Below are 27,448 nucleotides of genomic sequence, written 5' to 3'. Positions count from 1 at the left end.
CGAACCCAGGACCTTCTTGCTGTGAGGCGACCGCACTAACCACTGTGCCGCCATGCCGGTTCATCTTGCACAATTTCCAGATTAAAAAAATTTTTTTTTGCAGCTGCGTAAAGTATACACCACAAACCATGACAACAAACTGAGGTAGTATTAAATGCATTAAATAACATGATAGAAATTGGTTGATACTGACAAGTGTTTTATTAATAACACAGATCTGGAGACAGAGCCAATATGTAGCTGTTGTGAGCCTTGACGAGACTGACGTTGTTCAGAAGGCATTTCAAGACGGAGGGTCAGACAATTTAACCCATACTGTAAAGGGAGCAGGTAAGAAAAGGGCAGGTTGCAACTTCTGAATTAAATACAAAACGAACTGCAACAGAAACAGAGGGGAGACAAATTAAGTGCAAGTCCTATCGTTTGATATTAGGATGGCATCAAATGGAATTGGGGGGGAGTGAAATGTCATGGGATCCAGAAGTATTTTACATTATGGTATTAGACCACCAGATATTAAATGCAAGCAAAGAAGTCCATATCTTTACGAGTCATTCTTTTTTTTTTTTTGTCCTCACTTCTTTACAGTCCATTCTTTGTCATCAAGTCCCATAAAGAGCTTGGGGGAAAGAGACGATCGTGGCAAAAAGAAGAAAAAAAAAGAAGAAAAGAAATCAGGTTGCTCCAATATTTATCCAGAAAGAATTCTGTGGATGGTGAAGTATAACATCATTGCATACATTTACCTGTTCCTGTGAGAAAAAAAAAAGCCTCAAGTATTCATTCAGACCCAGCGATCACTTTTGGGGCATCTAAAAGGTGAAGTTTTCCTATTTTCCACTTTCCAGTTGCCTTGGGATGTCAAAGAGAGTAAAACGATGGGCTATCATCTAATGAAGTGCAAAGTCGGAGGTGAAGATGAGGAAGAAAATAATGAGAATTGTCTTTGTTGCCTTGCTGATCCTCCCCCCCCAATCATCAAAAATGTTTAAAAAGACTAATGGACGCAGCAAGCATACTTTGACTCATGTACACACAAACATACCTCCATACGCACACAGTCAGTATCTGGAGCTGTAAGGCAGAGAGGCTCCATTTTGTTTTGAAAAAACAAAACAAAAAAAAAAGTACAAATTAAAACTCAAGAAGAAAAACAAATAGCTGCCCCCCCTCCCTTGTGGTTTCCGGGCTCTCGTGATCCCATACTGTTCATCCCATGCTAGGCGGTCACCCTAACCCTCTGCTCCTCAGGACTCTTCAAGAGTGAGGCTCTTCGAGGGTGGGTGGATCAGCTGTGTGGGAATAGAGGGCAGGACGGAAGCCGACAGAGAGGAAGCAGCTGGTTTGACAAGCTCCACCCCTCTCGATTCAGCCAATCACCAGAGCCGATGCTGGTGGAGGTTTCGACTAAGGACGGAGCGCACGTCAGCAGTAAACCTAGGATTGAAACAGAGGAAACTTAATCCACGACCACTCATCTGCTATGTTGACAAGAAGTGATCGGTGTGAAGACAGCTGCAGCAGTTTGAACCATGAATGCCAGCTGGAATTCAATGAGGCCTGCTACAACTAACTGTTATTAAAACTAAAAATGGCTCCCAAAAAACTGATAACATTTTATTATCAATTTGTTACATGAAACTGTAGCATCAGCTTGTACGTTAGGATATTGAGGTGCTTGCAACAATGGCCTGGAACACGCCCACTAAAAGCATCATTTTGCATAAACAATTATTGGCTGTTGTTCCATTTTCAACAAATCAGCTTGGAAAGCATCTACTGGAAAAGACAGCGGGAAAGACATTTGGCGCAAATTATGCAAACCCTACTAACAGGGTCCAAAATTAACACTTGCCAAGTCACCAAATACAGGTAAATTTAGTCTTTGGCTAGTAAATTATGGAGACCACCCGCCACTCCGGCTGGTAGGAAAAAAATGAATTTCTTACATGCGCTGGAGAAAGCTGCTGGTTTGCTGTCACTTCAATTTGCTAGATCTGCGGTGCTACGCGTGTTGAGCGAAGTACGTAATTGCATCAGTCATCAAACTGCATGATTTCTTGTTATAGTATTTGAGGTATTTGTTGTCATACGGGCAGTTGAAACAAACCCAGCTATGTGGAGATTAGCAGGAGACAAGAAGGAAAAATCGCTTTGAGAGCGAACTGTCTGAAGAAGACTGAACATGCTACTACAGAATAAAAAACATTAATACGAACTATGACTGAAATTATTACTGTCACTTTTTTACTTGTTATTGTTAATTCCTCTATAATTGTTATATTCTCAAACTTCTTAATAAATGATAATTTTTGCACTTAAAGACAAATACTGCTGTATTAATTAAAATGTGTTACACTTCAGTGTTGAAACAGTTGAATATTTCTGCATACCAGTTAGTGTTACCATTACTACTACACACTACTACAATATTGATTGAGAATCACATTTGAGACCAAGATGACACAGTAAATAGTAATAATAGCATAAGGCAATTTATTTTTTTGGCTGGTAAAAAAAAAATCTATTTGGCTAGTAAATTTTTTTCCTCTACCAGCCACAATGGCAGGTAAGCCATAAAGTTAATTTTGGACCCTGTCTGCTAACATATCACATCTTTACAGACAAAGTTATGAAATCCTTTTTCTCTGCAATGGAACATTTGATAAACACATATGCTACAATTTTGTAAGAAATACTTTTCCCTTTTATTTTAAGTGCATCACTGATTGCATCATTTGATTGAATTCTATTGCAATGATTATTAAAGCCAATTAAGTAATTAATTCATGAATGTGTGCTTTTTTTCCCTAAAATCAATTTTATTGTTAGAAAATATGGATTTAATGCTAAAAGTAGTTCCCTATTTTAAACCCAATTAAGCAATAATTAACCAATTATCAAAATCATGAAATGCAGCACATACTGTAATAGTTAGAGAAGCGCATGGACAGTATAAACCATGGTAGATGTTGGTGCCCCTGCTGTCTAATTTTAATGCCGCGGTCATCATGTTTGGGTTTTTGTTTTTTGGCTTTCCCCCCTTTTTCTCCCCAGTTGTACCTGTCCAATTACCCCACTCTTCCGAGCCGTCCCTGTCGCTGCGCCACCCCCTCTGCCGATCTGGGGAGGGCTGCAGTCTACCACATGCCTCCTCCGATACATGTGGAGTCGCCAGCCGCTTCTTTTCACCTGACAGTGAGGAGTTTCGCCAGGGGGACGTAGCGTTTGGGAGGATCACGCTATTCCCCCCCTTCCCGAAAAGGCGCCCCGACTGACCAGAGGAGGTGCTAGTGCAGCGACCAGGACACATACCGACATCCAGCTTCCCACCCGCAGACACGGCCAATTGTGTCTGTAGGGACGCCTGACCAAGCCGAAGGTAACACGGGGATTCGAACTGGTGAGCCTCGTGTTGGTAGGCAACGGAATAGACTGCTACGCTACCCGGACGCCCCGCATGCTTTTTACCTTAGTGCATCCAGCATAGGCAGCAGGTTAAGAAGTGCTGTGTCACTAGGATCACTGAACCAAGACTTGATGGGTATTGCATTGTCTGGAAGGCAAAAGCACATAGAGAGAGAGAGGGACATGGATGTGATAATTTGCATTTAGTGTTCATTAAAGACACCGAGTGTGAAGAGGGTCATAGATATAATGTGCTGCTACAACAAATACAATATGTGTCTTGTATTTTGAAGAAGCAGCTTGGTTGTTTGCCCTACTACTGGCCTATCGCAAGGCCAATCATGCTGCCTGAAAGACCACAGCCTGATTTCACTGTGTTGGTATCAAGCTAGATGCAGACGTGGGAATTGACACCCGAATCCAACCAATTAAAGTAGATGAGAGTGACTTGGCCTTAAAACGTTTTTTTCCTCACGATTTGCCATGTCCAAACCCCTGTTCTGCAAAGGTCCCACCTTTTTATGACCCCCTACAGCGGGCGGGGAGGGTGCAGACTACCATGTGCATCCTCCGATACACAGGTGGCTGACCATTTCTTTTCACCTGCCAGTAGATTTCTCCAGGGGAATGTAACTCTAGTGGAGGCTCATGCCATTTCCTCCAGATCCCCCCTGGAGCTGTACAGGCACCCCATCACCTGTAGGAGTCGCCATATGTAACGGTGGGACACATTATCTGAACTGTGAAAGTCAGTGTTGGGATGATGCTTTGTAACCGTTTGCTGTAAAACATCATTAACAACTGTGTGAGCTCATCCAGGAGGGTAGGAAAAGAGAAATCACAGTATAAAGGCATCAAACAGCTCAAACACAACCATAACTGTGTAAGTATTGGGTTATGGGGTGAGTCTGTGAATGAGAGAGAGAGAGAGCCAGAGAGAGAGCGAGTGAGAGAGAAAGCGTGAGAGAGAAACAAACACCGGGCAAACAGTGGGGGAGCGCAAGAGTAAAGCAGAGAAAGGATCAGGTGGAGACAGACCTCAACAAAATTAGATTTCAATAAAGGTCTAAGATATTTAACCATGATGAAGTGCACATCATCATCCTTAATTCAAGATATAAATGAGAAATTGACCGGGATTTACATCATACGATATACCATTAAATACCATAGTTCTATGGTGAGAAGTAAAAACACCTAACTGCTATATCCTTGATCATGACAAAGCATCAGACAGTGGATAGTGAAACAGTGAGTCAACGTAAACGTATGAGTGATTTTATACCAACGCTGCCCTTCCTTTTAAGTGGTTTGTGTGAGCGTGCGTGCGTGCGTGTGCGTGTCTGTGTACACACACGCACAACGGAAGCCTTACCTGGATGGCTGCGATAAGCACCAGGCGAATTGTCCAGGATAACAATACTGGACAGGTCATCATGTACTACGGAAAGGTCTTTAATATAACTTCCTAAATCCAATGTACAATGCTGCCAAAAGACAAAACACACAAGAGCGTTGATGGTGTCACAAAGGGCTTTGCACATGGAAAAGTTTCCAAACAATAACAACAATTATAAAAGGCACCAAAATAAGGCAACAAACTTTAGATACGCTATAGGAACAAAGAGTTAAATCAATAGCAGTTACTCCCCATCACAGCAGCACAACTGCTGAATGACTATGAGGTCAACAATTGTATACACCAATCGGTAGGTTGTGCAGCAGTTATGAGTAGTACCTGTCTGTAGTATCTACGTTTCAAGATGTTCCTGTTGTTGTCCAACTTGTCTGCCACTGCCGAGCCATAGATCTCCATACTGGCTGTAAACACTACCAGCTCATACCACTGGCTCACCTGTGAACATACAGTCACAAACATATACACACATATTAGCATTAGCTTATGTTTCTGAGCTGTAAACATAAACACATTTTCAATGTAATTTCTGTGTCATCTGACACTGAGAAAACGCAGAACAGTGCAGAGTTAAAAGGACGAGAGGGTGAGGAACACAATGAAAAGCCAAAAGCAAGACCAAGCTGATTACGTTTCAGGTGCATATTGCTGAGTGCGATCGAGCTAGGATAACAGAAAGCACATGGAGAAAGCCAGCTTGATCATAGGGAAATGTAGAAACCGACTCACCACTTCTAAAAAGAAGTCCACATGTGGCCTTTTGTGTACGAAAAATCTGACTGGGTGCTTATCAATGACGACCTGCATTGGAACAGAAAGAGGGACCAATTGATTTTATGTAGTCAGCTAAGAGGGCTTGTGTATACGCGCATATGCGGCGCAGTGCACAAATAAACCTTTAAGATGAAGTCTGGTGGCGTGCCGGGTCTGACTGTGGGTCTGAGGACCCCATCATGGTGAGAATGGATGAGAGTCTCATCCAGGTCCAGAACCAGAATCTTCCTCTTCACTGCATCTGTGCGCGCGCACACACACACACACACACACACACACACACACACACACACACACACACACACACACAGACACACACACACACACACACACACACACACACACACAGTTGGAACAACACATCACGGTTGGGTGCCAATCTAGCATAGCGATATGATACAGATACCCCAAACCTGCTAGGCTACAGAATAGCACCCTTGAAGCTGTTAGTGATTTACTATCTTCCTCACCCAGTAGGAGGCTGCTCTCTTAAACCAACTAGCCACCCTGCCGCTACGGCTGGGTGATATGGACAAAATCAAATATCACGACATTTTTGGACCAAATACCTCCATATCGATATTGTGACAATATTGTAGGAATGCTTTCATAAAACAATTTAATCAATCAGATTTGTGATAAATAACCATCTGTAATGCCTATATACTAACTACGTGGGTAAGGCAAATAACACAACAGCTAGAACAGTCTCGTAAGTTCAGAAAAGCACATCACTTTACTGTAATCCAACCTTTAAAACCAGGAACGGACAATACTTATGCCACATCACAGTATTATGATATCCATCCATTACCCGAACCGCTTATCCTGCTCTCAGGGTCGCGGGGACGCTGGAGCCCATCCCATCCCAAATTATATCCAGTTTCATATCACAATATTGATATAATATCAATATATCGCCCAGCCCTACCCGCTGTTGTCTTATAAAAACGGAACTGAGAGGACAAAATAAAACATTTAGGGGATCTTATTATTCTCATGGTTCCTACTTTCTTTCCTTGACCTTTGCACGAGGCCTTACAAAAATTTACACAATCTTCCTCAAGACCAAACTACATAATCGACTGCACAAATAAGTACTAAACTTTGGACGACTGTCAATACTATTCATCACGAGGCCACTTGTAGCCTAGTATGTTTAAAATGTGTCTATGAAGAACAGAAACGGATTAGGTTACCGAGATAAAATAAAAAAATGGGACCAGTCCTTCCTTTCTAGCCTTTGCAAGAAAACAACTTTAATACCACATTGTCCACATTCAGCATTCATTTTTGTCACTTTGAGACACGTGACTCACTATTCAACCCTGTCAACAATAAACAATCGGTAAACAGACATTGTCTCTGGGCAGGGAATCTTAAAATCTGAGCTCGTCTTCACAGCAGCTGGAATATATTTTGTGAGAAAAGCTGGTTTTGGCGCGGTAGCTTTAACTGACATTTTTACAGAGAACATGCGTATAGGAAATGGTTAAACTGGACCCAAATTAAAAAAATCCAGACTACTCCCATAACTTTTCAAAACCTGGAGAAAAAAAAACTGCTTCTGAAAGGAAAACAAAAACCCTGTACTTATTCATCTGATTTACAATGCTGTGCTTTAGGATCCGTTTCCACTGATGACACTGCAGCCCATCACACTAACAAGCACATCAGTCTCGGGCTTGAGGCCGGGACAGAGCTCAAATTGTGTAGTAAAAACGGTGTGTAACTTCACTGCTACTGGTAAGACTAATCCTGATTATATAGCGAGCCTAGCTTGCTGACGGGGGTCTGTGCTCTGATGTGGTGAGTGAATTTGGAAGGGTGAGTGGAAATGCGCCAAGGAGATCTATTACAGTCCCTCCATTGGTGGAAATACAATCCTTTATCTGATTCAAGAGCATGGTTGTGAATTGGCGCGACACTGACCAGAGGCCAGCTCATCTCGAGTAGATGCATGTTTTTTCCCCCCTCACTTCTAGACCACAGACAAGAGTTTTGCCCACATTTTACAGCAAGACAGGAAAAAATTTTTGTCTCCTGCTAACGGGGGCAGATGGGCTTAGATATGTTTTTGGGCACCCTCTGTAGTCTACTTGCCAAAATATGAATTGTAAAGTAAAACAGCTCCCCTGAAGAATGCTTGTTTAAATATCGACATGTGTTTAAATAAACATAACTTTAATTTCCCAGTCTATAGTCTACACTTTCTGGCATTAAGAGCAGATGGTGGGTGGGTGGTGTAGTATTTTTTTAGTTTAGTTTTTTTTTTGTGCCCCTTTTTCTCCCCCATTTCATCCGGCCAATCGGATCTGTGCATAACTGTGATCCACTGACTTCAGGTTTCTACTGCAGTGGTCGTACCCGTTTCCTGTTTGTTGGCGTGTGCTATTGACAATGGCATATTTTTCGTGATGCCTGCAAGATTTACCATGGATAAATGTCAACGACATGCACAGAATTGTCGACAAACTTTCACCTGCACCTACCAGCAAACGGGTGAGAAGTTTCAAGTTGTACATACTTACGTCCACAATTATGAGGGTGAGCGGACGGACGGACTTGTGGACGTAACTTGATATGTACAACTTGAAACTTTTCACCCGTTTGCTGGTAGGTGCAGGTGAAAATCTGTCGACAATTCCGTGCATGTCGTTGACATTTATCCGTGGTAAATCTTGCAGACATCACGAAAAATATGCCATTGTCGATAGCGCATGCCAACAAACGGGAAACTGGCATGACCACTGCAGTTGAAACCCAAAGTTAGTGGATCACAGTTATGCACAGAGTCGATTACCCCACTCTTCCCAGCCGTCCCGGTCACTGCTCCACCTCCTCTGCTGATCCGGGGAGGGCTGTAGACTACCACATGCCTCCTCCGATACACGTGGAGTCGCCAGCCGCTTCTTTTCACCTGAAAATGAGGAGTCTCGCCAGGGGGACGTAGCGTGTGGGACGATCACGCTATTCCCCCCCAGTTCCGAACAGGTGCCCCGACCGACCACAGGAGGCGCTAATGCAGCGACCAGAACACCAGGACACATACCCACATCTGGCTTCCAACCCGCAGACACTGCCAATTGTGTCTGTAGGGACGCCGACCAAGCCGGAGGTAACCGGCGATCCCCGTGTTGGTAGGCAACGGAATAGACCGCCACGCTACCCAGACACCCTAGTATTCTGACTTAAGTTTGAATACTGAAACTTTATTTTCATCACGCTGTCGTTACTGTCTTAGTATTTTAGCATCTCTGCAGCATACATGTCACCTTGCTTGCCAGTGAACCTGATCTGCTGTGCTCTGAACTTGTAATACCCACATATGCTTCAGCAAAAGGTGCCGATGCATCCGAATATAAGTCACATCACGAACAAGCACTCTGAAGTGTTTGAAATGTGTCTAGGATGCATGCAGGAGCCCAACAAAAGCTTCAACAGGAATCCCCCTTGCACCTTTACCCAACAGTGGCATGTAGTTTTGGTGACAGAGGAATGTTTACATACAAATTGGGTGTGTACATAGAGGTTTGTTGTTGATTTAGAAGTCGTAGTAATAAGCTTTATTTCTTACACTTCCAAAAATAAGCTATTTTTCAGCTACCGTACAAAACACAAATTATTCAGTCAAAACTAGGGATTAAATGAACAAGCTATAAAAAGTTGTTTTTTGACACTTAATACTCATCGTACAGTGATAATGGGCCGGCACACATACACGGAGAGAAGGGGAGGGAAAGGCCAGCAGCTCCGACTGTCGGCCGGCGACTCTCACCGACTCTTTCCTCTCCCTCTCGGCTCCTTGATACCGAGCCACCTTTTGTATCAACACAACAGTTTTTCAGGGGAGCCTCTATGAGTGCTGATTGGAAATATTTCTATTTGAGGCAAAATATTTTTAGATTCTAGTTTGTACACATATTGACTGTACGATCTTTCAAGTTGTCAGAAAGCGCATTGTACAGGCTGAGCAATATGCATTTTAACAACAAAACAATTATTCAAAACTCAAAATGGCATTGCATTTTTAAAAAAAATTTCAATTATATCAATTGAAGAAATAATTGAAATAACTGATCGGAATAGTCTTTCGGTGCAGCCCCTCACATCACAATAAGAAATACCGAATATATAAGTCAATGATGAATACATAAATGTGTATTTATATGCATTACTTTCTGTACATTAAACCTTAATAACATGGAAATTATCAAATGCATGTTCCACCCACTGTCAGGTTTCCAGACCAGTGTACAAACCCTGACTGAACATAAAGCACATACTGTAAAAACACTGTACAAAAAGGGTAAGGTATACTCACTTAGTCTGTTTCTGGAGATATGTGACAGAGACAAAGTGTCATACCGCACTGTCTGGTACTGGATTATCTGCAAATAAATCAGGTTGAAGAAACAGTTATTTAAAGTATTAACGTTCAGATGACAAGGTCATATTACTAACATTTTTCTTAACAAAAATGTATTTTCTGGATAAAGCAAAGTGAGTGACAACACAGACCAACAAGAGGTAGACAATATATTCTGAAACCCCACACATTTTATGGATACTGAATTAACCTACAGTGCTGATCCAGAATGCAATGAAGCCCCAAATCCTGACATTTCCTAATAGATTTAGACAGATTTAGATTACTGTTGGAGAAATCCTGGGGATATTTTCCAAAGTGGCTCTCTTTCAATAGCTAAATCCCTTAAACTCTTAATCTATGTGAAAAATTAAACGACCATGGTTGAAATTGAAATTCACTTGACCCAAGGGCTGAGCGATGCTGTGTGGTGCACACTGAATGCGATAGCAATATCCTAAGACATTATCTTGACTGAAGCTTAGGCTTGGCTAAATTTCTAATGCATTGGCACCTTTTTGACAATATAGGCATACTCTGTTCTTTTCGTTAACACAACCCATTAAAAGAACAAAAAGATGACATATTGAGGTACTGGCATGCACTCAGTTGTGTCCTCCCCATGGCTCCTTCTCGCCAACTCTCCACTCGTGGAGGACTACAGTGAGAATCTACTCCAGAGTCGTGCCAACCACCGGGGCTCTGCACTTTTCTCTGTGAGGACTATTTTTATCCCCTCCAGCTGTCCATGGGTGTCAGTGGAGCAGGGGACACAGGCGGAGAGCGAGACTTGCAGGGTGACTTTGACTGAGCCTGGGCTGCTTGGTACCAAAACCCTGGAGAGGGCCTCCCTCCAGGCCCCCCTCCCACTACTGCCTAGTCCTGGCAGAGCTCTGGGGAAGCCTATTGGTGGTGGCAGCAGCTGCTGGGCACCATGGGGGGACCTAGCCCTCTTCAGCTCTAAGAGTGTCCATCTGGCCCCCAGCCCTGCAAACCTAGACATGGCCTTCTTCCTGAAGACTGAGTTACACTCTGGAGGTGCCCATTATATATCATGTTGGCGATTACATGCATGATGTGGCATTGTAGTATAGAAGATCAATAAAAAGCTTATGTTTCCATTCGACTGCAAGCAAAGGATCGTAAATTGTCAGCATGTGACCCTGTTATTCAGAATAAAACTGAGCTCTTGATAATACATTTTGTGGAAGTCAGTCTACTCTGAAATGTGTGGTTTGCCCTAAGGTTTTCCAACTGCTTGTTCCAATTTTATTTAATTTTTTTAAGCAGTTGTTGAAGGCCATCATAATTTAATTGCATTTGATTTCTCCTTAAAAAACGCCAACAAAAATCAAACACAGGATAATCTCATTCAATCTCTTGCATTGTCAGAGAAGAATTGGAGAAGGTTTATGGCGAGGCACTCGCTTACATCGAGAATAAGCTTAGAAACATGACTTTGGTTAACAGTTTGACAGTACTGACAGTCTAGGCTATTCCAAAAATCTGAAAAAAGAGGGATTATGCATATAGCATAAAGACTTATTGGCTAGACTGTATTAGAATGAATGACAGGATATACCTCACTGTATAAGCACTCCAGTGTATCACACATTGAAAACAATGGAGTTAAACTAGTATGTGTGTGAGAGAGAATAAGTCAGTGAGACAGATAGAGAGAGAGAGAGAGAGAGAGAGAGAGAGAGAGAGAGAGAGAGAGAGAGAGAGAGAGAGAGAGAGAGAGAGAGAGAGAGAGCCAGGCAGAGAACAGTACGGTCTCTGTGCTAATATAATCCCTCTTGCTTTACCCATAACCTAGACTGAACTGTTCATTCTCAGGGCCTGTTGACAGCACGTGAGTGTAAGCCAGCACAACAAACTGCAGACCAACATACAGGGCACTCCCAACTCTGTTGCCTTGATACAAAGTTACAGTCGAAGTCCACTCATATACAACACATATGCGTATCTATAACAACTTTAATGCCTGTGTGTATGTATAGCTCGGTTAAACACAGAGGGCCTCTGTCACCTTAAATGCCACGTATATTATAGACGCTTGAGTGACTGCAGTCATGTTCGGTCCAGCCATTTCATCCGTCAAGATGAAAGTTAAAGGAAGTTTATTCTGCACTGTAGCTGCTTGAGCCATTCAATAACCCCCTCAAATCACTTAAAAAGTTATAGCCCCATATGTGACTTAAAGTCTTTGTAACCTTCCATTACTCTAAGATTTCGTCACATAAACTTAACTTACCATAGCTATTAAACCAAAGGCAATTTTTGTTTACCTGTTTTCAATCAGCTATAGCATCTTTGAAGGCATAATCATGATCCCCAACATCACCGCAGCCTCACTGGTGAGGTAAAAGGTTTAGCTGGGATGGAACAAATTTTTAAATCCAATATTTGGGCAGCCTGTGTTGTCGATTTTGAGTGTGAAGATGGTTCAGTCGGCTGCACTTCTTTACAGCACAGGCTGTCGAAATATTTGATTTAATATAGGCATTTCATTTACAGTAAGTTTATGTGGCCGAGGGGGCTATTAAAGTTAATGACTCGAATTGGAGGTGTACTAATTTTAAGATAGTAGAGCTTGTTAATACTAATGCAGATCATGATGTAACTCATCAAACCACCGTAGCAATTTCTCTTTCTGTTTCTCCAACCTCAGTCGTTAAGGAACACAATCCCTCAAGCAATGTAAAAGGAAATTCAGAAAACCTGTTGGCGGTTCTGGGTTGCATCTATATGCATATGAGCCGCGGCAATAGAACTGCTTTTATTCATAGTAACACCAACAAGACGTACTGGATAGGTTCTTAAAGCCATGCTCACCGTTCGTAGGTGCTTCCTGAGAATATACAAGATGAAGCCCCATATTCTGGACGTTACACCGAGAAAAGTGCGGATGCCAAGTAAACATTGTCGGGTCTTCAGCATGTTGATAGGCACGCAAAGACCCCACAGGAACAAAAACCTAGGCGCGTTGTCGACGTTACAGTTGTGCAAAGCTGTCACGGCGATTTCAATGAACTATTTTAATTCAGTCCCCTGAGCCGCTGCAAGCAATCTAGCGCGTTAAAATTCAACAAGAGGCCAAGCAAACGTGTGAGTATCTCGCTCTGCACACTTGCAGTGCAACTTTCATTGAATAGAATACGGCTGCATTGTAACGGCGATGGAATAAACTTTGTAAAAAATCGTAGACGTGGTCACAAGTATGCCGCACGACGGCTGCTGCTGCTGCCGCCGTCTTACCACGCAGCTCGTTGACAGGCTAGTTCAGTTAGCCGATAGCCAGCAAGCTAACGCTAGCTCGTTCGGGTAACCACCTTGAACCTCGGAGAAAGAAAATAACCTAAAACTCCAGCGCCGCTCGTCGTCAAGTATCCGCCGAGTGCGTCTTTGCTCTCTGCGACGTTCAACGAGTGGGAAACGTCGGAAAAGTCCTCCAAGCCGAACCGCTCAGCATAAAATCATTTTTGTAGTTCACTGCGAATCCGGTATGAAACTGCGAGCCGCCATCGCCTCGCCGTCACTTCCGCGAGGAACCCGAGTGGTCGCGCGCAGCACGTCCACGTGGAAAGAAAATAAACATACGTGGACGCGCAGGTGAAATGTTGCCGGGCCCTTATTGTGCAGATTCTTCCACTTCAAACTTTCAACTATAATTTCTCGTATATAACAGGCTGGATTTTGGGTGAGATCTGGTTATCAAACGGTGGAACAAACAGACAATTGACACGGGCCGTTAAAAAGAAGGTTCCCGATATGCTCCTTTGTGGTATCAAAAAATGTCCCATATTTTATGCCAGTGTGATGTATAATCAGTGTTGTGAGTTCATGAACGACGACCACATACTCACAGTTGTGGTGAATAAAGATCTGAATACACTTTCAGCTTTCCCCCTATTTTTCAGGGGTCGCCACAGCAGAGTTTACAGTTTCCATCAGGACCCAGTGAGGGCACAGCACCAATGCTGGCCGTCGTTAATGCGGGCCTCGTCCGATCCGGTATGGTCTTGTCAATCTGCATACTGATTTGGCAGTATTTACCCTTCCGGACACAACCACTAACCCTACAGACGGAGTTAGATTTGATTTACAAGATTTGTATACACTAAGAAGGGGAAAAGATGACCATCTTTACGTCCCCTTTCTTAAGTCAGTTGTGGATTGACTGTGATTTAACGAAGAGAACCACACTTCACTTTAAGATTAGGAATTTTAATACACAGGATCAATTTCAGCACAGTGGTTAGCAACAGCGACTGTACATTTATCCACTGGAGTGTTGGACAAGTTGGGCATTTTTCAACTCATTTTCTACAAAGTAAACATTTTCTATGCTAAATGGGTCACAAAACTCAAGCACTTATGTTTTAACAGAATCAAAAGTTACCAGAGGAATTATGAGAGCATTTGCTAAGGATTTAGAACTTCGTCAGGATGTAATCTGAATGATGATTCTGCACTTCTTAAACTTTCATTAGATTTTGGAATGGTAAGGACCGCAGAGAGTAGGACACTTTTTATGGCCACAGTGACTTTTCATGCCCTTTAACCTAGACATCAAGATCATCATCTGGATCCTCTTGGTCGTAGTCGTCATTGGCATCAGGCTCATACATAATCCTTCCTGAACCTGGGCCTGATTGAAGGAGAGCTGATTTCCTGTTAGAGTGTGAAGATGGTAGTTATTTTGGTTAGTTTGTGATGTCTTGATGCATGCTCAATAATCCAGGTAAGGAAATACCAGAACGTCTCTTTACGCATGCTCAATAATCCAGCCAAGGAAATCACAGAAAGTTGAATCAGTTCATCTGGACACATTCATTGAGAGAAACATTTCAGCACTCATCTAAGTGACCTCTTCAGTCTCAACTGACAGATGGCCTCTTCGACTCCCCATTCAAACCAGCATTCCTCCCCAATTAACTAGAGCTATTTAATGGTCACAGCAATTTGTATATGAAACCAATTGTTGGTTGTGGTCGTTATCTAACTGTACAGTTTATAAAGGTGGGGATATCTGCAATCACATATGAGACTGAAGAGGTCACTTGGATGAGTGATGAAACATTTCTTTTAATAAATGTCATGTCCAGATGAACTGATTCAACTTTCTGGTGTTAGTTTGTGACAATAATCATAGACATATATGTACGGTCAATGATCTGTGATCAAAAAGACCTGTAGCAATGGTAAGAATGTTACTTACTTTTCTTGACTAAAAACAAAGGGAAGTGCCAGTTTTTCCTTGGCTTCTCGCTCTGTGTTGGATAAACGAAGGTTGAAGGTCAGGTTGGCTGCTGGGTCCACCTAAAGCAACAAAGGACAGTGTACAATTGGTTAGTCCTTCTGTGTCTCTTCCCATTTTATAGTTTAATTGACTAATTATGATGCATAGAAAATGAGTAAGTATGCTACTAGACCTCTAGTTCATCAGGGTCAGGCTGTGTGGTTCTAGGATGACTGGGCTTGCCCTGTATTGTGATTGTCAGGTCCTCTTTCAAACTGAAAATCTCTTCCTATGGACATAAAAAGACATAACTATTCTCAGTCATCTATGATATCAATGCGGGAGCAGAAAATGGTCATGCCACAGGAACAACTTCTTACATCTTGCACAATCTTCCCTGATTTTGAGCGCCTTGTCATCTTTGCCACTGCTTCAAGTCCGCGGTCCCCTGGTGTCAAGGTAATAACTGAAGATGCTAAGTGGCATATACTTCCCACTATGCCATGCTGATGCAAGTCTGAGTGCAGCAGACCAATCATGGTCCTCACAGCTACCCCTAATAAGAACAGGGAGGGGGGGGAGAGATCCTAAATTGGGAAATGCATAGTTTGATCCTGCAATTTCACTTAATTAAGGAAAGAGCCCAACTGCCAATATGCAGTGAAACTGTGAAAATAGCACAGGCAATACACAGATGAAAAACCAACCAATGATTTAGTTGTAAATATGACAATGATATGCTTACATTAACACAGTAATAGCATACCTTTTTTTAGCTGCTGCAGACTCTTGCAGACGGCAGGAGGACTGACATGTCGTAGTATCCATGAGAGGGAGTCAATCACTAGAGTCACTGGTTTGGGTTGCGGTAATTTCTTGAGTAGATTGGTGAGCTCCTCCGCATTGAACTGGTGAACCGTGAAAGGCGAGTGTCCCATCCAACCAAGGGGGTCAACATAAGCATCATGAAAGTGTAGCCTAAAATCATACCGGAAGAAGTAAATAAATAAGGGGAGGAGGGGGGGTTGGCTATGGGTTAAATGAAGTCTCCCCAAGTCCAGAGAGCATGTGACCTTATTTACCTTTGAAGGCAAGATCCAATCAGACCATCCTTGAGCTCCTCTTCACTAACCTCAAAGCCCAGCACATGGACATCTTCTTCCCTAGACACAAATGTATTTATTTTATTTTCATTTGATTTATCCTTTATTTTGCCAGGAAGGACCCATTGAGTTACAAGAGCTTGTCTTCCAGGGAGTGAAAGCACAAGCGGTTATACATACATTTTTTTTCACAAGATAGAACACATGCAATACATTAAAAATAAATGAATAAACAAACCACACATGAGAAACTGTAAAAGAAGAGAGGCATAAAGGCCATATCAGCGATATCCAAAACACAGAGTCCACCTCAAGTCAAGGATTACGTAAAACAGCAACGTGTTTCCTTCAGGGCAGTTTGCAAAAGACCTTTAAAAGTATTAACCAAAGATGGGAGCGCTTCTAAGGTAACGCTAGTTTGTAGCTCATTCCATGCCCAAGGTGCATTAAAAGGAGAAAGCAGTTTTACCAACCAAATCAACGTATAGGGTAGTTTTCGTCACTGAAATCCGGCAATTCAAGTTATTGAGTCATACAACCAAAACACAATGGACCCCAAAAGTATTACTGTTGCCAACCTGTTCAGTGCAGCACTGATAAAGCTCTTCAGGAGGTGTCGCCCAGAATAACTTGTGCAATCTGCGAATTCAAGTATAAAATACGTAACTACCACTTTGCTTGATCCTAGTGCTTTTAGCAAGAATGCGGCGGCCAGGTAATACGACACGGTATTAACAGCATTATACCTTGAATTACAATAAACCCCCCCGCCTCAGCTCCTTGTACTAGCTCTAACAACATCACAGAAGCTGAATGAATCAAAAAGACCGAAATACTGGAATTAGCTCGCGCGCTCCATAGTCACCACTTAGGTAACATCCGTAAACGTTACGATGAACGCCGCATTTTGATTCTAACTCATATCGAAGGCTTGTTAAAGTGGGGACGACGAAAATCTAGGGGGGGCAGTTTTTAATTCCAAAGGCGGTTTCCTCTTCTGTTTCGGATCAAACTCTCGAGGTAGGCAACATGTCTGCTCTCGAGTATGAACTTCATATCCCACAGATCGGTCGATTCCGGATTACATATGGGAAATGTAGTGTAATGTATTTCTCGTTAGCTGGCGTTACCTTAAACGACGCCGGCATGGTAAACTACGATACCCATCATGCACCGAGGTGCCAACGACAGAAAGGCGAGAGGCTGCTGCCCTTAGGTGCGCGGAATCATTATTTTCGGTGAAACTCAAGAGACAGCGAATCTGTGTGAAAAACTGTCTTCATCAGGATGCACTTTGCGTGTATGTACTCTTATTACAGCAGTTGTCGTCGAATCTGACGTGCTTCCCGTACTCCACAGAGCTCCTGGTTTAATTTACGAGGATTATGTGTGAAATAACGTTAGCCGTGACGGAGAAAAGCGAGATAAGTACAACCACCGACGAGCGAATTAACCAGACGTAGTTGGACAGATAGTGTGGCGTCTCTTCTGAAGATACTCGCATCGGACTATTCGTTACGGGTCCACGACGAAGGGGACACTCCGACTTGAGCCCTGAGGTGGTTTCGGAGGGGCTTTGAGGAGAGTTGATTCGTGGATTCCGCGCCCCTTCGTCTTTGGCAAAGTTCCCCGGACGGTTGCAGGACAGCCACGCCGGGATTGAAGCGCGGCGCGGAGGGTCGCTCCTCTGTGGCCAGCCCGCCCGCTGCCACCGACGGCTAGGACCGAGGCCTCGCTGTCGACGGGCGACAATGCTCGAAATAATGTCCGACCACCAAGGTATGTCCCGCCGAGTCTCAACAACAAGCCCCAAGGCTACACTTCGCGTCAAGGGAAGCATTGGTTGTTGTCGTTTGACGGTTTACCTGGCTTCCCCCTTGTGTTTTGTGTGCACCGCGAAAGGCTCTGTATGCTAGCGTTGTTGTAACTTAAAACGTTGTCTTGTGTTTAAACAGATCTGGGAGCCCCAGCGCTGCACCGTTTTATGTAACCGCGTTCAAATCACATCATGGTGGATCCGATTTTGAATCATCAGTCGTGCGAACTGATGCTCACGGCGAACGTTAGGGAATAAAGCTTAGTTAGATTAGCTTGTTAGCCAAGGCGCCACACCATGGCATTTAACTTACAATGGCTCGCCGACCGGCTAACGTTCGCTATCGCTAGGTGACGGGAATTATTTGGCCACGGACCAAGTAAAACAGTCAAAGCCAGCTGGTTGTCGTTCAAACCCCAGTCGGTGGTTTATACCGTTTTTTTAGCGAGATTTAAGAGGCGGCGGTGGTGACATGAGCGGTTTATCCAACGCTCCCAAGTTTACTCTCGTTACTCGTTACTGTGACAGATGAAGCGCTTCACCCGCCCGCGGCTAAGCTAATGTATCCGCCCAACAGAGCGCTGAATCAACGGTTAAGGCTTGGTTAACGTGCAACCCACATTAGCCGTTTGCAGTCTACTAGTGGTCAGAGTTTTGACATTAGCGGAAGACATTTGGACTTAACTCCAGTTGGCGCACGTTTTGTTAAAAGTCGTTAATGTCAAAAGTCGTCAATGTCAACTCCCAAGTTTAGCTACTCGTTACTTGGGAGATGAAGCGCGTCGACTGCAGTTGGGCTAACGTCTGTCTTGCACCGCGCTAAATCAACATTCAAGGCTCCATTAACTTAAATTCACTAATCCACGTTATAACATAATTACGCTTAAGTTGGATAACACCTTTCGTAAAATAAACATGCTCGTTATGTTAGATGAAGTGGGGCAGTCTCGCCTGTTGGACGGCTAACGTTAGCAAGCTAAGTCGCTATACATTACCGTTTGCGAGTAATTTCCCTAAAATGAAACCTCCCCCTGCTAACGCAACTGTATACGTCGGAAGTGTAAACTTGGAAATGTAAATGTGTGATGTGAATTGGCTGTTGGTTGAAGGCGATGGACGGATCGGGCCATCCGTAGGGTTCACGTTAGCTTGCTAAATAGTGGGCCAGATGCGATGTGTTGGCCACATTAAGTTAACGCAGTCGATACGACTACCTTTTGTTACGATTTAAAAGCAGCTGTACTTCAACCAACTGATTTTGGAAGTATTCCGCCAAAGTTGGCGTGCACTTCACTCGTAGCCCCCCCCCCCATTGCTTATTTAGCCACATTTCCTAGCAAGCTAAGCTGCGTTAGCTTGGGTTTACATTTCTTTCTAGGCATACCGCAAAGCAAACGTGCACGAGGTTATTTTCTTGAATTCTCATTACCCCCCTCTTCATCTGTGCATTTTCACCTCATGTAAAACACAATGGGTTTTAATATACGAATTGTGCTATATAAAGTTTAACTGATCGGGGATACTTGTGTGGTGGTAAACGTCTTGCCGTCGTGCACAAATCCAACATCGAGGTTTTTTTTCTGACTCACGGCTATTTGTTTTCTCTTCCCACCAGATTCATTATTGGCGTGCAAAACGGAGCCTTTGGTAAGTATGTTTCGACTCCCATCAATGATTAATTGAAGTAAATAGCTCTTCCTCACCAGATTGGTGAACTGTGCTTGTTTGGATGAGATGTGTTTGTGGGTGTATGTGGACTTGTCATTGATACAAAGGCATTTTCACCCTATAGCCTCCAGAGAGAAAGAAGAGGACTGTTGAGGATTTTAATAAGTTCTGCAACTTTGTCCTGGCATATGCTGGTTATATCCCCAGCCCAAAAGAGGTAAGGTTTTTGTTCTTGCTATGAAGTGCCATATTTATCAGCAGTTACTTAAAGACCAAGTTTTCTTCTGTGCTCAAGCTGAGAGAAACTACCAGTAACCATTCTTTCTTTCTTGTTTAGGAGAATTCATGGTCCCCCACATCTTCCAGTTCTGCACACAGTGCGGGGCTGTCTGCAGACGGTGGTGGAGGCAGCAGCTCCATGGGTACTACTTGGGGAGATGGGAGCTCTGACATTCACACTATCCACACATTTGTACGCAAGGCTCGTGCTAATAAGGGCAAAAACATTCGACGCATGCACTCAGATAGTACACTGCTGGACAAGATGCGACTTAAGGACTCCCTGTACGAGAGCCAGGTCAGCACTAAGGTAGAGCGAAAGAAGGATAAAAAATTTAAGAAACTGTCAGTTGGTTCAGCCATGACAGTGGGAGATAGTGGTAGCAGTGAAGGTGAAAAGAGAGCGCGCATCAAACGCAGCAAAAACCCCAAACAGCCAAAAGCACCCAAGAAGCTCAAGAGCTCGGCCACTCAAAGTGAGACAGACTCAGAGGCAGGTCACGTACGCAACACACACCTGGAGGTACAACCTGTAAAGGAGGAGCTGACGGTGCATGGGGCCTCCAGCCCAAGCGTGCAGGGGCTGGGGAAGACACAGACAGAGGAGTCCACACGGGAGGCAGAGATGAGCTCAAGTGAGGGTGAGACCTGGATTGCAGATGAAGACATTATGGTGGAGTCAGGTATGTCCTGTTGTCGTTAATCTTTGTAAATAATGTATGTCTTTATGAATTGTCACCACCTCTGAATACACTCAATGCTCAATCTCTGGTCTCCATCATGCTGATTTGCCTTTTCCTTGAGTGATATGTACCCAATGAGAATTTATATGTAATAGTGTATAACTTTCTCCCCCCCCCCCATATTTTAAATTACAGGTGATGATTCATGGGACTTGATCACCTGTTACTGTGGGAAGCCATTTGCAGGGCGGCCAATGATTGAGTGTAACCAGTGCAGCATATGGGTGCACTTGTCATGTGCCAAGATTAAGAAGTCCAACGTTCCTGACATCTTTTACTGTCACAAGTGCAGAGACTTGCGGCGGTCAGGGCATAAGAAAGACACTTAGACGAGGGGTTGGAATGTCATAACCCCCTCCTCCTCTTTTGCTGTTCTCCGACACCTCTTTTTTTGCCTACAGCCAAAAGAGCCTAAACTCTCACCTGGGTGGCAACTGTATTGTCAGTTTGTTGGTTTTCTTTTGACAATCGCAACCATTCTACTTTATTTTTTAAATTCATTGTTTATTTTTTATGCCCCTGAGAAAACTGGACAGAAAATGGCATTGCCATGGATAATCATTTATTTAAGGTTATTTTCTGTGTTGATTGGGTTTAGGTTAATGTTCTATGCCAGATATGTGCACAGAAATGAATGGCCTTCACCTTAATTTTCATGAATTTTCACCGCAGAAGGTGCGTCTCAATTTGTCTGAGAATTGTCTCCTCAAGATATTGAGACGATTTTTATCTTTTGATGCTCCAAAGAAAATTGAGTATATTGTAAAATTTAGAAGTATTCTCAGCTTGTAATCATGAAAATGAATTTTTCTTACCTTCACAAAACGTAGCTACAGACAAGGAAAAGTCACTCCTATTGTATTTGTTAAAGTATTGCTATTAGTGCTAGATGGGCAGCTTGGTTTCATTTTTGATTGTACTTTTAAAACTTGTTTTCCTTATTTGAAATTTGTTATTTAACAACTCGGTGATTATCACTGAGTATGAGGTCCTGGAGATCCAACACTTCTAGAAGTGATTTTTGGATTCAAACAAATGCCAGATTGAATCTGCTTTATTTTTTTTCCCAACTGCTTTTGAATTTCAAAATTACAGAATATTGTGTTTCAACAGTGCACTTTTTAAACATGGTCCCTAAATGTCAGTTCCTCTGCATATTTAGGAGTTACTGGAAATATGATTAAATGCAACTGATGTAATCTGCAACTAGCTGTTTTTGTACATTTGCGATCTAGTGCTTAATGTTTCTCTCCTTGTCTGGCTTATCAAGGTTTACCATAAAACATATTTACCATGAACATAATTTTAAATTGGAATATTAAAACCCTTTTTTTTTTAAGTTCACCTTTAATTTTATTTTCGTTTGAAACATTGAGTCATCTTACTTTGGAGGTGCTTTGTCAGGTGGGCCAATGCTTTACTGTGTAGAAGTGGCTCTGAAACTGTTGCGAGAATGGTTGTAAAAAGTTTTTTTTTTTTTCCTGGAAAGTGGGATGAGAGAGAGTCCCAAACCAGAGAATGAACATACGATTGTCTCACAGCAAGAAAGAAGATAACTGTAGTGTACAGAAAAAGGCATCGACACCACGTGAGTTGTGGCTGTCTTTATGTTGGTTGGTTTTACACTTTCTTTTCTTCTGTTGGTGGGGGAGTCTTGGTTAGTCCCCAATAGCATTTGCACGCTCTCCACCACTCCTTCAGTCCTATGTACATAACTCTGTTATTTGACAACTGTACATATGTGTAAGTGAAGAGAGAAAATAGTCAAGCAAATACTATATTTTCTGCAGTCTGTTTTCTTTAATTGTAGCTTGAAAATAAAGTCTTTGGGGAACATGTGTTGTGTTTTCAATTTCATTCTCTTCTAAACAAAGCAAGATGAGCTGAACTCGACCACCATTTGAAATAAAGTTTTATTTGATGTAGGCACACAGTTGAGTGTTTGTCATTTCAGGTTTACTGCCACTAGAGGGCGGTGGTGTACAACTATCGGTTGGTTGGGCAGTTAATTAAATAGGAATAAATACTGTTCTCATATCAGGTGCACATAAAATTGAACAAAACCTAACTCGTGTAGGATTTGAAGCTATGTAATCTGCAAAGTTGACTCGTGGTTGAGGACACTTCTTATTTACTGTAGTCTTCCTAGTCATCATCGGGCTCGTCCTGCAACACAAAGGCGCAAGAAGCGTCACGTGGGACATTAAAATCTATGGCAACATTACAGCGACAAAGTGACATTGTTGAGACGTCAATATTCCTGTATGTTTGTGTAGAATAGGAAAAGATTATTGTAACTAGAAACGGATCTTACACTCTCCAAAGGTTTTGGAAGTTTTGTTTTTTTTAACGGAATTTTCTCTAATTAGATATCAAACATCAAGCTTGTCAGCACGTACAGTGTGTAGTTTGAAAGACATGACAAATCAAAATATTTCATGTCATGTTGTGATAGCTCCCCACCTTCCTCATACGGTGGCTGGACATAAGAGAGCTGCCAATGCGGTCCAAAGGAGCCATCTTCCTCCTACAGAGAGATAAAGGAAAAGAAAAGGGTCGATTCATGCTCACAAGGATTTATGGATAATCTCCAGTTCAGCTGACACATTTGTCTTTGGGCTCTGTGTGTGTGTGTGTGTGTGGGGGGGTGTGGGTGTGGGTGTGGGGGGACCAGGACCAGTGCATCCAGAGGAAAGACACGAAAGCATGCAAACTCCTCGAAAAGAGACGCTAAGGGTGAACCCAGGCCAGGACCCTCTTTCCTCTCAGAATAAATAGGATTTAATGCTAAACTAAGTTGCCGTAACTTGCCGTTTTGTGACTCAGCGATCAGTAATCCATGCTAAACTCTCTATCTACCCCACTCATTATGGCGTACAGGCGTTTAAATCTCTTTAACGGGCGTCCGGGTAGCGTGGCGGTCTAGTCCGCTGCCTACCAACACGGGGATCGCCGGTTCGAATCCCCGCGTAACCTCAGGCTTGGTCGGGCTTCCCTACAGAACACAACCGACCCTTCACTAAGCCACGCCCCGGAAACGCAGACTGGCCAGTCACAGCGCCTCATAGGACAGGCGCCGACAGAGGTCCGACACTTTCATGGCGGCGCACCGTTGACTCCGATGCAAAAGTTTCAGATTTTCTTCGTTTTCGAGCGGGTTTTGTGGACTTTTAGCTAGTTATGGTTAAACGTTGTGCTCGGGGTACTTGTAACAGTGACACTCGTTACCCGGAGAGGTTTGAAGGAGATGTACGTTTTTCCCCCTTTCCAAAACCAAACTCAAACCCTGAAAAGTGTAGGCTGTGGATAAAGCTGTGGACGTCCTCAAATCCAGCTGAACCCCCAAAGATCAGCAAGCACAGCTTTGTCTGCTCCAAGGTAAGAAATTACTTTTATTAACCGTAACATAATGTTAAAGCTTGACGGACTTAGCAACAGTAACTAAAGGGGGCGGGCCTTAGAAAAGGGTGAATTGGCCGTGTCTGCGGGTGGGAAGCCGGATGTGGGTATGTGTCCTTGTCGCTGCACTAGCGCCTCCTCTGGTCGGTTGGGGTGCCTGTTCGGGGGGGAGGGGGAACTGGGGAAAATAGCGTAATCCTCCCACGCGCTACAACCCCTTGGCGAAACTCGTCACTGTCAGGTGAAAGGAAACGGTTGGCGACTCCACATGTTTCGGAGGAGGCATGCGGTAGTCTGCAGCCCTCCCCGGATCGGCAGAGGGGGTGGGGCAGCGACCAAGACGGCTCGGAAGAGTTGAGTCGGGTAATGGGGCGGGTACAATTGGGGAGAAATTACGGGGGGGGGACTCTATAATGAGGGAATCTATCTGTTTCAGTGTGTGCCCATGTTGGAGAATGGCAATAAAGTACTAAATACTAGAGTATCTTACAGTGGCTTGAGGTCATTCAGGCCGTTCGTTAGTAAAAGGCGAAAGATTTATACGCTCTGATGAGTTCATTACATTAGTTCATTATTCAGGCCGTTTTCTCGTTTTCCTCACCTCTTCTCATTGTCTCTGTGGTGGTGGTGGCGGGAGGCAGACAGGTGCTCCAGTGGGGTGAGGAAAGAAGCAGACTGGGAACGCTGGGAGCCCTCCAGATCCCGGCGTATCTCCCCCGCATCCCCCAGAGAGAGATCTCCTTGATCCGAGCGGTCCGGCAGATGGGGGAAGAATTCTTGGTCCAGCCAGCTCACATCCTAAGATTACATAAACAAACAAACAAACAAAACCACAGGTCAGATGGTTACATTGATTTCTCCTCAAAATTGTTTTTTAGATGTTAAAAAAAGAAACAACAATCAGTCAGGTAGTGATTAAACAGAGAGGCAGTGGGCTGGCCACATCTCTGCCAATGCAAACAGAGCCCAAGGTTTTGAATGACAGTCTATGTAAAACAATTACTATCATGATAATCACTGGGGATTTTACACGATATTGATATTTAGATATAATATCATATCGGCTATATATCGGCTAGTATATCGGCTTACACATGCAAAAACACCATGTTTAAGAAACCACCTGAGGCTCATCATGGTGAACTGTTTGCTAATGATAAGTATGACATCAAACCAAAACTAATTTCCAAACAACACTCCCTCAGATATTTCAGACCTCATTTTGGGAGAAATGTTATGTAGCAGATTCTTGTTATTATTAATTTACACCACAAAATTGTGTGTCACGATATTACAATATCTGAATTTCATCCCGATACGATGCAAGTTAAACAGAATGACATCTGTATCACAGATCACAAATGCTAGAAATACTGTCATACATGTTTATAATGTAAATCTATCTAAATTACTGTATATTTTTTCTTTGCTCTTTTACTCTTGAGTGTATTTATTTGCTTTGTAATGTTTGTTTTTTGGAAGTCAAAAAGCCAAACCAGGGATGCAAATTAGCTCTAGAAGCAATACATAACCAATGCATGGTTCATTTTTTTTCTTTAATTTTTGATTTTTAATTTCTCCCAATTTAGTGGCCAATCGATCCCTATTTTAGTTCAAACACCCACCCTTGTACTGCATGCGTTCGCCAACTGCATTTCTCCGGCCGGCAGTCTCGAAGGAGACGCCTCGCCACTTTCGTGACAAGGCGAATCCAGGCCGAACCACTGCTTTTTCCCCACACACACAGAGACGCATTCATGTGACAAACACAAGCCGACTCTGCCCCCTCCCGAAGACAGCACTGCCAATTATTGCTGCTTCATCGAGTCCGGCCATAGTCGGATCTGACGAGACCGGGGCGCGAACCCCGGTCCCCAGTGGACAACTGCACTGACACAAAGCCGATGCTTAGACCGCTACACCACCGCGGACCATGGTTCATTTTTATAACCTGTAACAACGCCTACTTGTATTTTCCCCAAGAAATTAACATAATGAAACCATAAATCAATAAATAACTGACTGCGTTAATCAGACGTGTTGATTCTGAGATGGATATCCTGAGATGCCCACCACGCTTTGAAGGTATGCAAAGTGGGGAAACCTAATTCACTTAAATTGGCAGTTGAAAATGATTGCTCACAAACTCCCTACCCTTTTCTCTCTGGGCCTGTTGGGGAGGACGAAGGCGGACATCTCCTCCCGCAGCAGATGAAGAGCCAACACTGGCAGCACACACCTGGAGAAAAACATCTGGAAGAACAGACGGGGCAGGGTCGAAGGTCAGACGGGTCAGAGTTTAAACCAAACAAACATTCCAGCAAAAATCACACCGTAATTAAGGAAATCCCAGCCTGAGCGGGGGGTTTAAAAGCTGGTTTAAAAGCTGCCCGCGAGCCAATCTCTCACCTTCAAATCTGCTTCGCTTTTCAGTGAAGTCTGTTGAGTTGATGGATCCTGGAAGTTGACGACTTGGGTTCTTGCGTCTTGCCCTGTGTCCGTGGACGCTGTAGAGGCTATTTGTAGTCATGGGCTTTAGGGTGGGTTTATATTATGCGATCAGGGGCTGTTTAGGCTAAGAGTGTGTGTGTGTGTGTGTGTGTGTGTGTGTGTGTGTGTGTGTGTGTGTGTGTCACACACACACACACACACACACACACACACACACACACACCCTGAAGACACATAGTTGGAGACTGTGTGTCTTCAGCCAAGCCAATTATAACTGTTCCCTGGCATGGTCAGTGATGAAGATCTAAGATCAAGCTCACATTTTCTCTTCATACCAGTGCACGTTATGTGCGCACACGCGCCCTCTCCTCCTGTGTGGCTTTATCAGTACGTATGAGAGATGACAACATGATAAAATCATCAGGGTGGATGGTGAGGTCAGTCGTTAATACGCTTGTGTCTGTTGTTGCATGTTGATTCTCCCGCTGGCTAGAGCCTGTTTGGTTTCATCTGCATTTGGACGTAAGGTGCTCTGCACACTTTCACTTTGAACACTTAATGCCATTCATCTGAGGCTAAACTGCAGTAAAATTGTGTATTGAACTGAAGCAACATTCGGTGATATTTTCATCAAAAGTTTTTCTTCTCTTTCTCTTTTATTTGACATTATCTATTATGGTTGATCCTCGCTATGACATTTCTTTTCCGACATTTTATCTTTTTATACAAACACATTGGGCCCCGAGTTTGTACCAACCACTGCCCATCAGCACTCA

General features: G+C 43.3%; 3 protein-coding genes across 3 annotated transcripts; 1 reads left to right on the top strand and 2 right to left on the bottom strand.

The window, feature by feature from the left end:
- Window positions 1-194: 194 nt before the first annotated feature.
- LOC130130753 (CTD nuclear envelope phosphatase 1A) lies at window positions 195-13,490 on the bottom strand. The gene is made up of 8 exons (XM_056300564.1): window positions 12,807-13,490; window positions 9,924-9,990; window positions 5,722-5,840; window positions 5,555-5,626; window positions 5,147-5,263; window positions 4,784-4,895; window positions 3,472-3,556; window positions 195-1,437 (listed from the first exon to the last, which is right to left on the bottom strand). The coding sequence occupies exons 1-8, from the start codon at window positions 12,909-12,911 to the stop codon at window positions 1,377-1,379; spliced, it is 738 nt and encodes a 245-aa protein (XP_056156539.1). The 5' UTR covers window positions 12,912-13,490; the 3' UTR covers window positions 195-1,376.
- A 698-nt stretch (window positions 13,491-14,188) lies between these two features.
- elp5 (elongator acetyltransferase complex subunit 5) lies at window positions 14,189-17,353 on the bottom strand. The gene is made up of 8 exons (XM_056300632.1): window positions 17,063-17,353; window positions 16,895-16,955; window positions 16,296-16,376; window positions 15,980-16,191; window positions 15,594-15,769; window positions 15,407-15,502; window positions 15,193-15,293; window positions 14,189-14,645 (listed from the first exon to the last, which is right to left on the bottom strand). The coding sequence occupies exons 1-8, from the start codon at window positions 17,115-17,117 to the stop codon at window positions 14,537-14,539; spliced, it is 891 nt and encodes a 296-aa protein (XP_056156607.1). The 5' UTR covers window positions 17,118-17,353; the 3' UTR covers window positions 14,189-14,536.
- Window positions 17,354-17,547: 194 nt separating this feature from the next.
- Window positions 17,548-21,151, top strand: phf23b (PHD finger protein 23b). The gene is made up of 5 exons (XM_056300449.1): window positions 17,548-18,095; window positions 19,748-19,779; window positions 19,925-20,017; window positions 20,138-20,762; window positions 20,958-21,151. Exons 1-5 carry the CDS (start codon window positions 18,068-18,070, stop codon window positions 21,149-21,151), a joined length of 972 nt encoding a protein of 323 aa, XP_056156424.1. The 5' UTR covers window positions 17,548-18,067.
- Window positions 21,152-27,448: the final 6,297 nt, after the last annotated feature.

The sequence above is a fragment of the Lampris incognitus genome, chromosome 20 (genome assembly GCF_029633865.1).
Source record: "Lampris incognitus isolate fLamInc1 chromosome 20, fLamInc1.hap2, whole genome shotgun sequence".
NCBI classification, from domain to species: Eukaryota; Metazoa; Chordata; class Actinopteri; order Lampriformes; family Lampridae; genus Lampris; species Lampris incognitus.
Note: the sequence above shows the minus strand (reverse complement) of the source record. Positions and strands in the feature narration are given on the sequence as shown.

Bases quoted from the DNA above. Each gene is read 5' to 3' on its own strand.
- LOC130130753 (XM_056300564.1), bottom strand. From the start codon at position 12,911: ATGCTGAAGACCCGACAATGTTTACTTGGCATCCGCACTTTTCTCGGT. The intron at 5,264-5,554 runs GTGAGTCGGTTT...GTATGTTCACAG, and splicing joins TGGACTTCTTTTTAGAAGTG to GTGAGCCAGTGGTATGAGCT. The intron at 4,896-5,146 runs GTACTACTCATA...GTCTTTTGGCAG, and splicing joins AACGTAGATACTACAGACAG to CATTGTACATTGGATTTAGG.
- elp5 (XM_056300632.1), bottom strand. From the start codon at position 17,117: ATGTTGTTAGAGCTAGTACAAGGAGCTGAGGCGGGGGGGTTTATTGTA. The intron at 16,192-16,295 runs GTAAATAAGGTC...GTATGATTTTAG, and splicing joins ATTGGATCTTGCCTTCAAAG to GCTACACTTTCATGATGCTT. The intron at 15,770-15,979 runs GTATGCTATTAC...TGTTCTTATTAG, and splicing joins TCTGCAGCAGCTAAAAAAAG to GGGTAGCTGTGAGGACCATG.
- phf23b (XM_056300449.1), top strand. From the start codon at position 18,068: ATGCTCGAAATAATGTCCGACCACCAAG. The intron at 19,780-19,924 runs GTAAGTATGTTT...TTCACCCTATAG, and splicing joins CGTGCAAAACGGAGCCTTTG to CCTCCAGAGAGAAAGAAGAG. The intron at 20,763-20,957 runs GTATGTCCTGTT...TTTAAATTACAG, and splicing joins AGACATTATGGTGGAGTCAG to GTGATGATTCATGGGACTTG.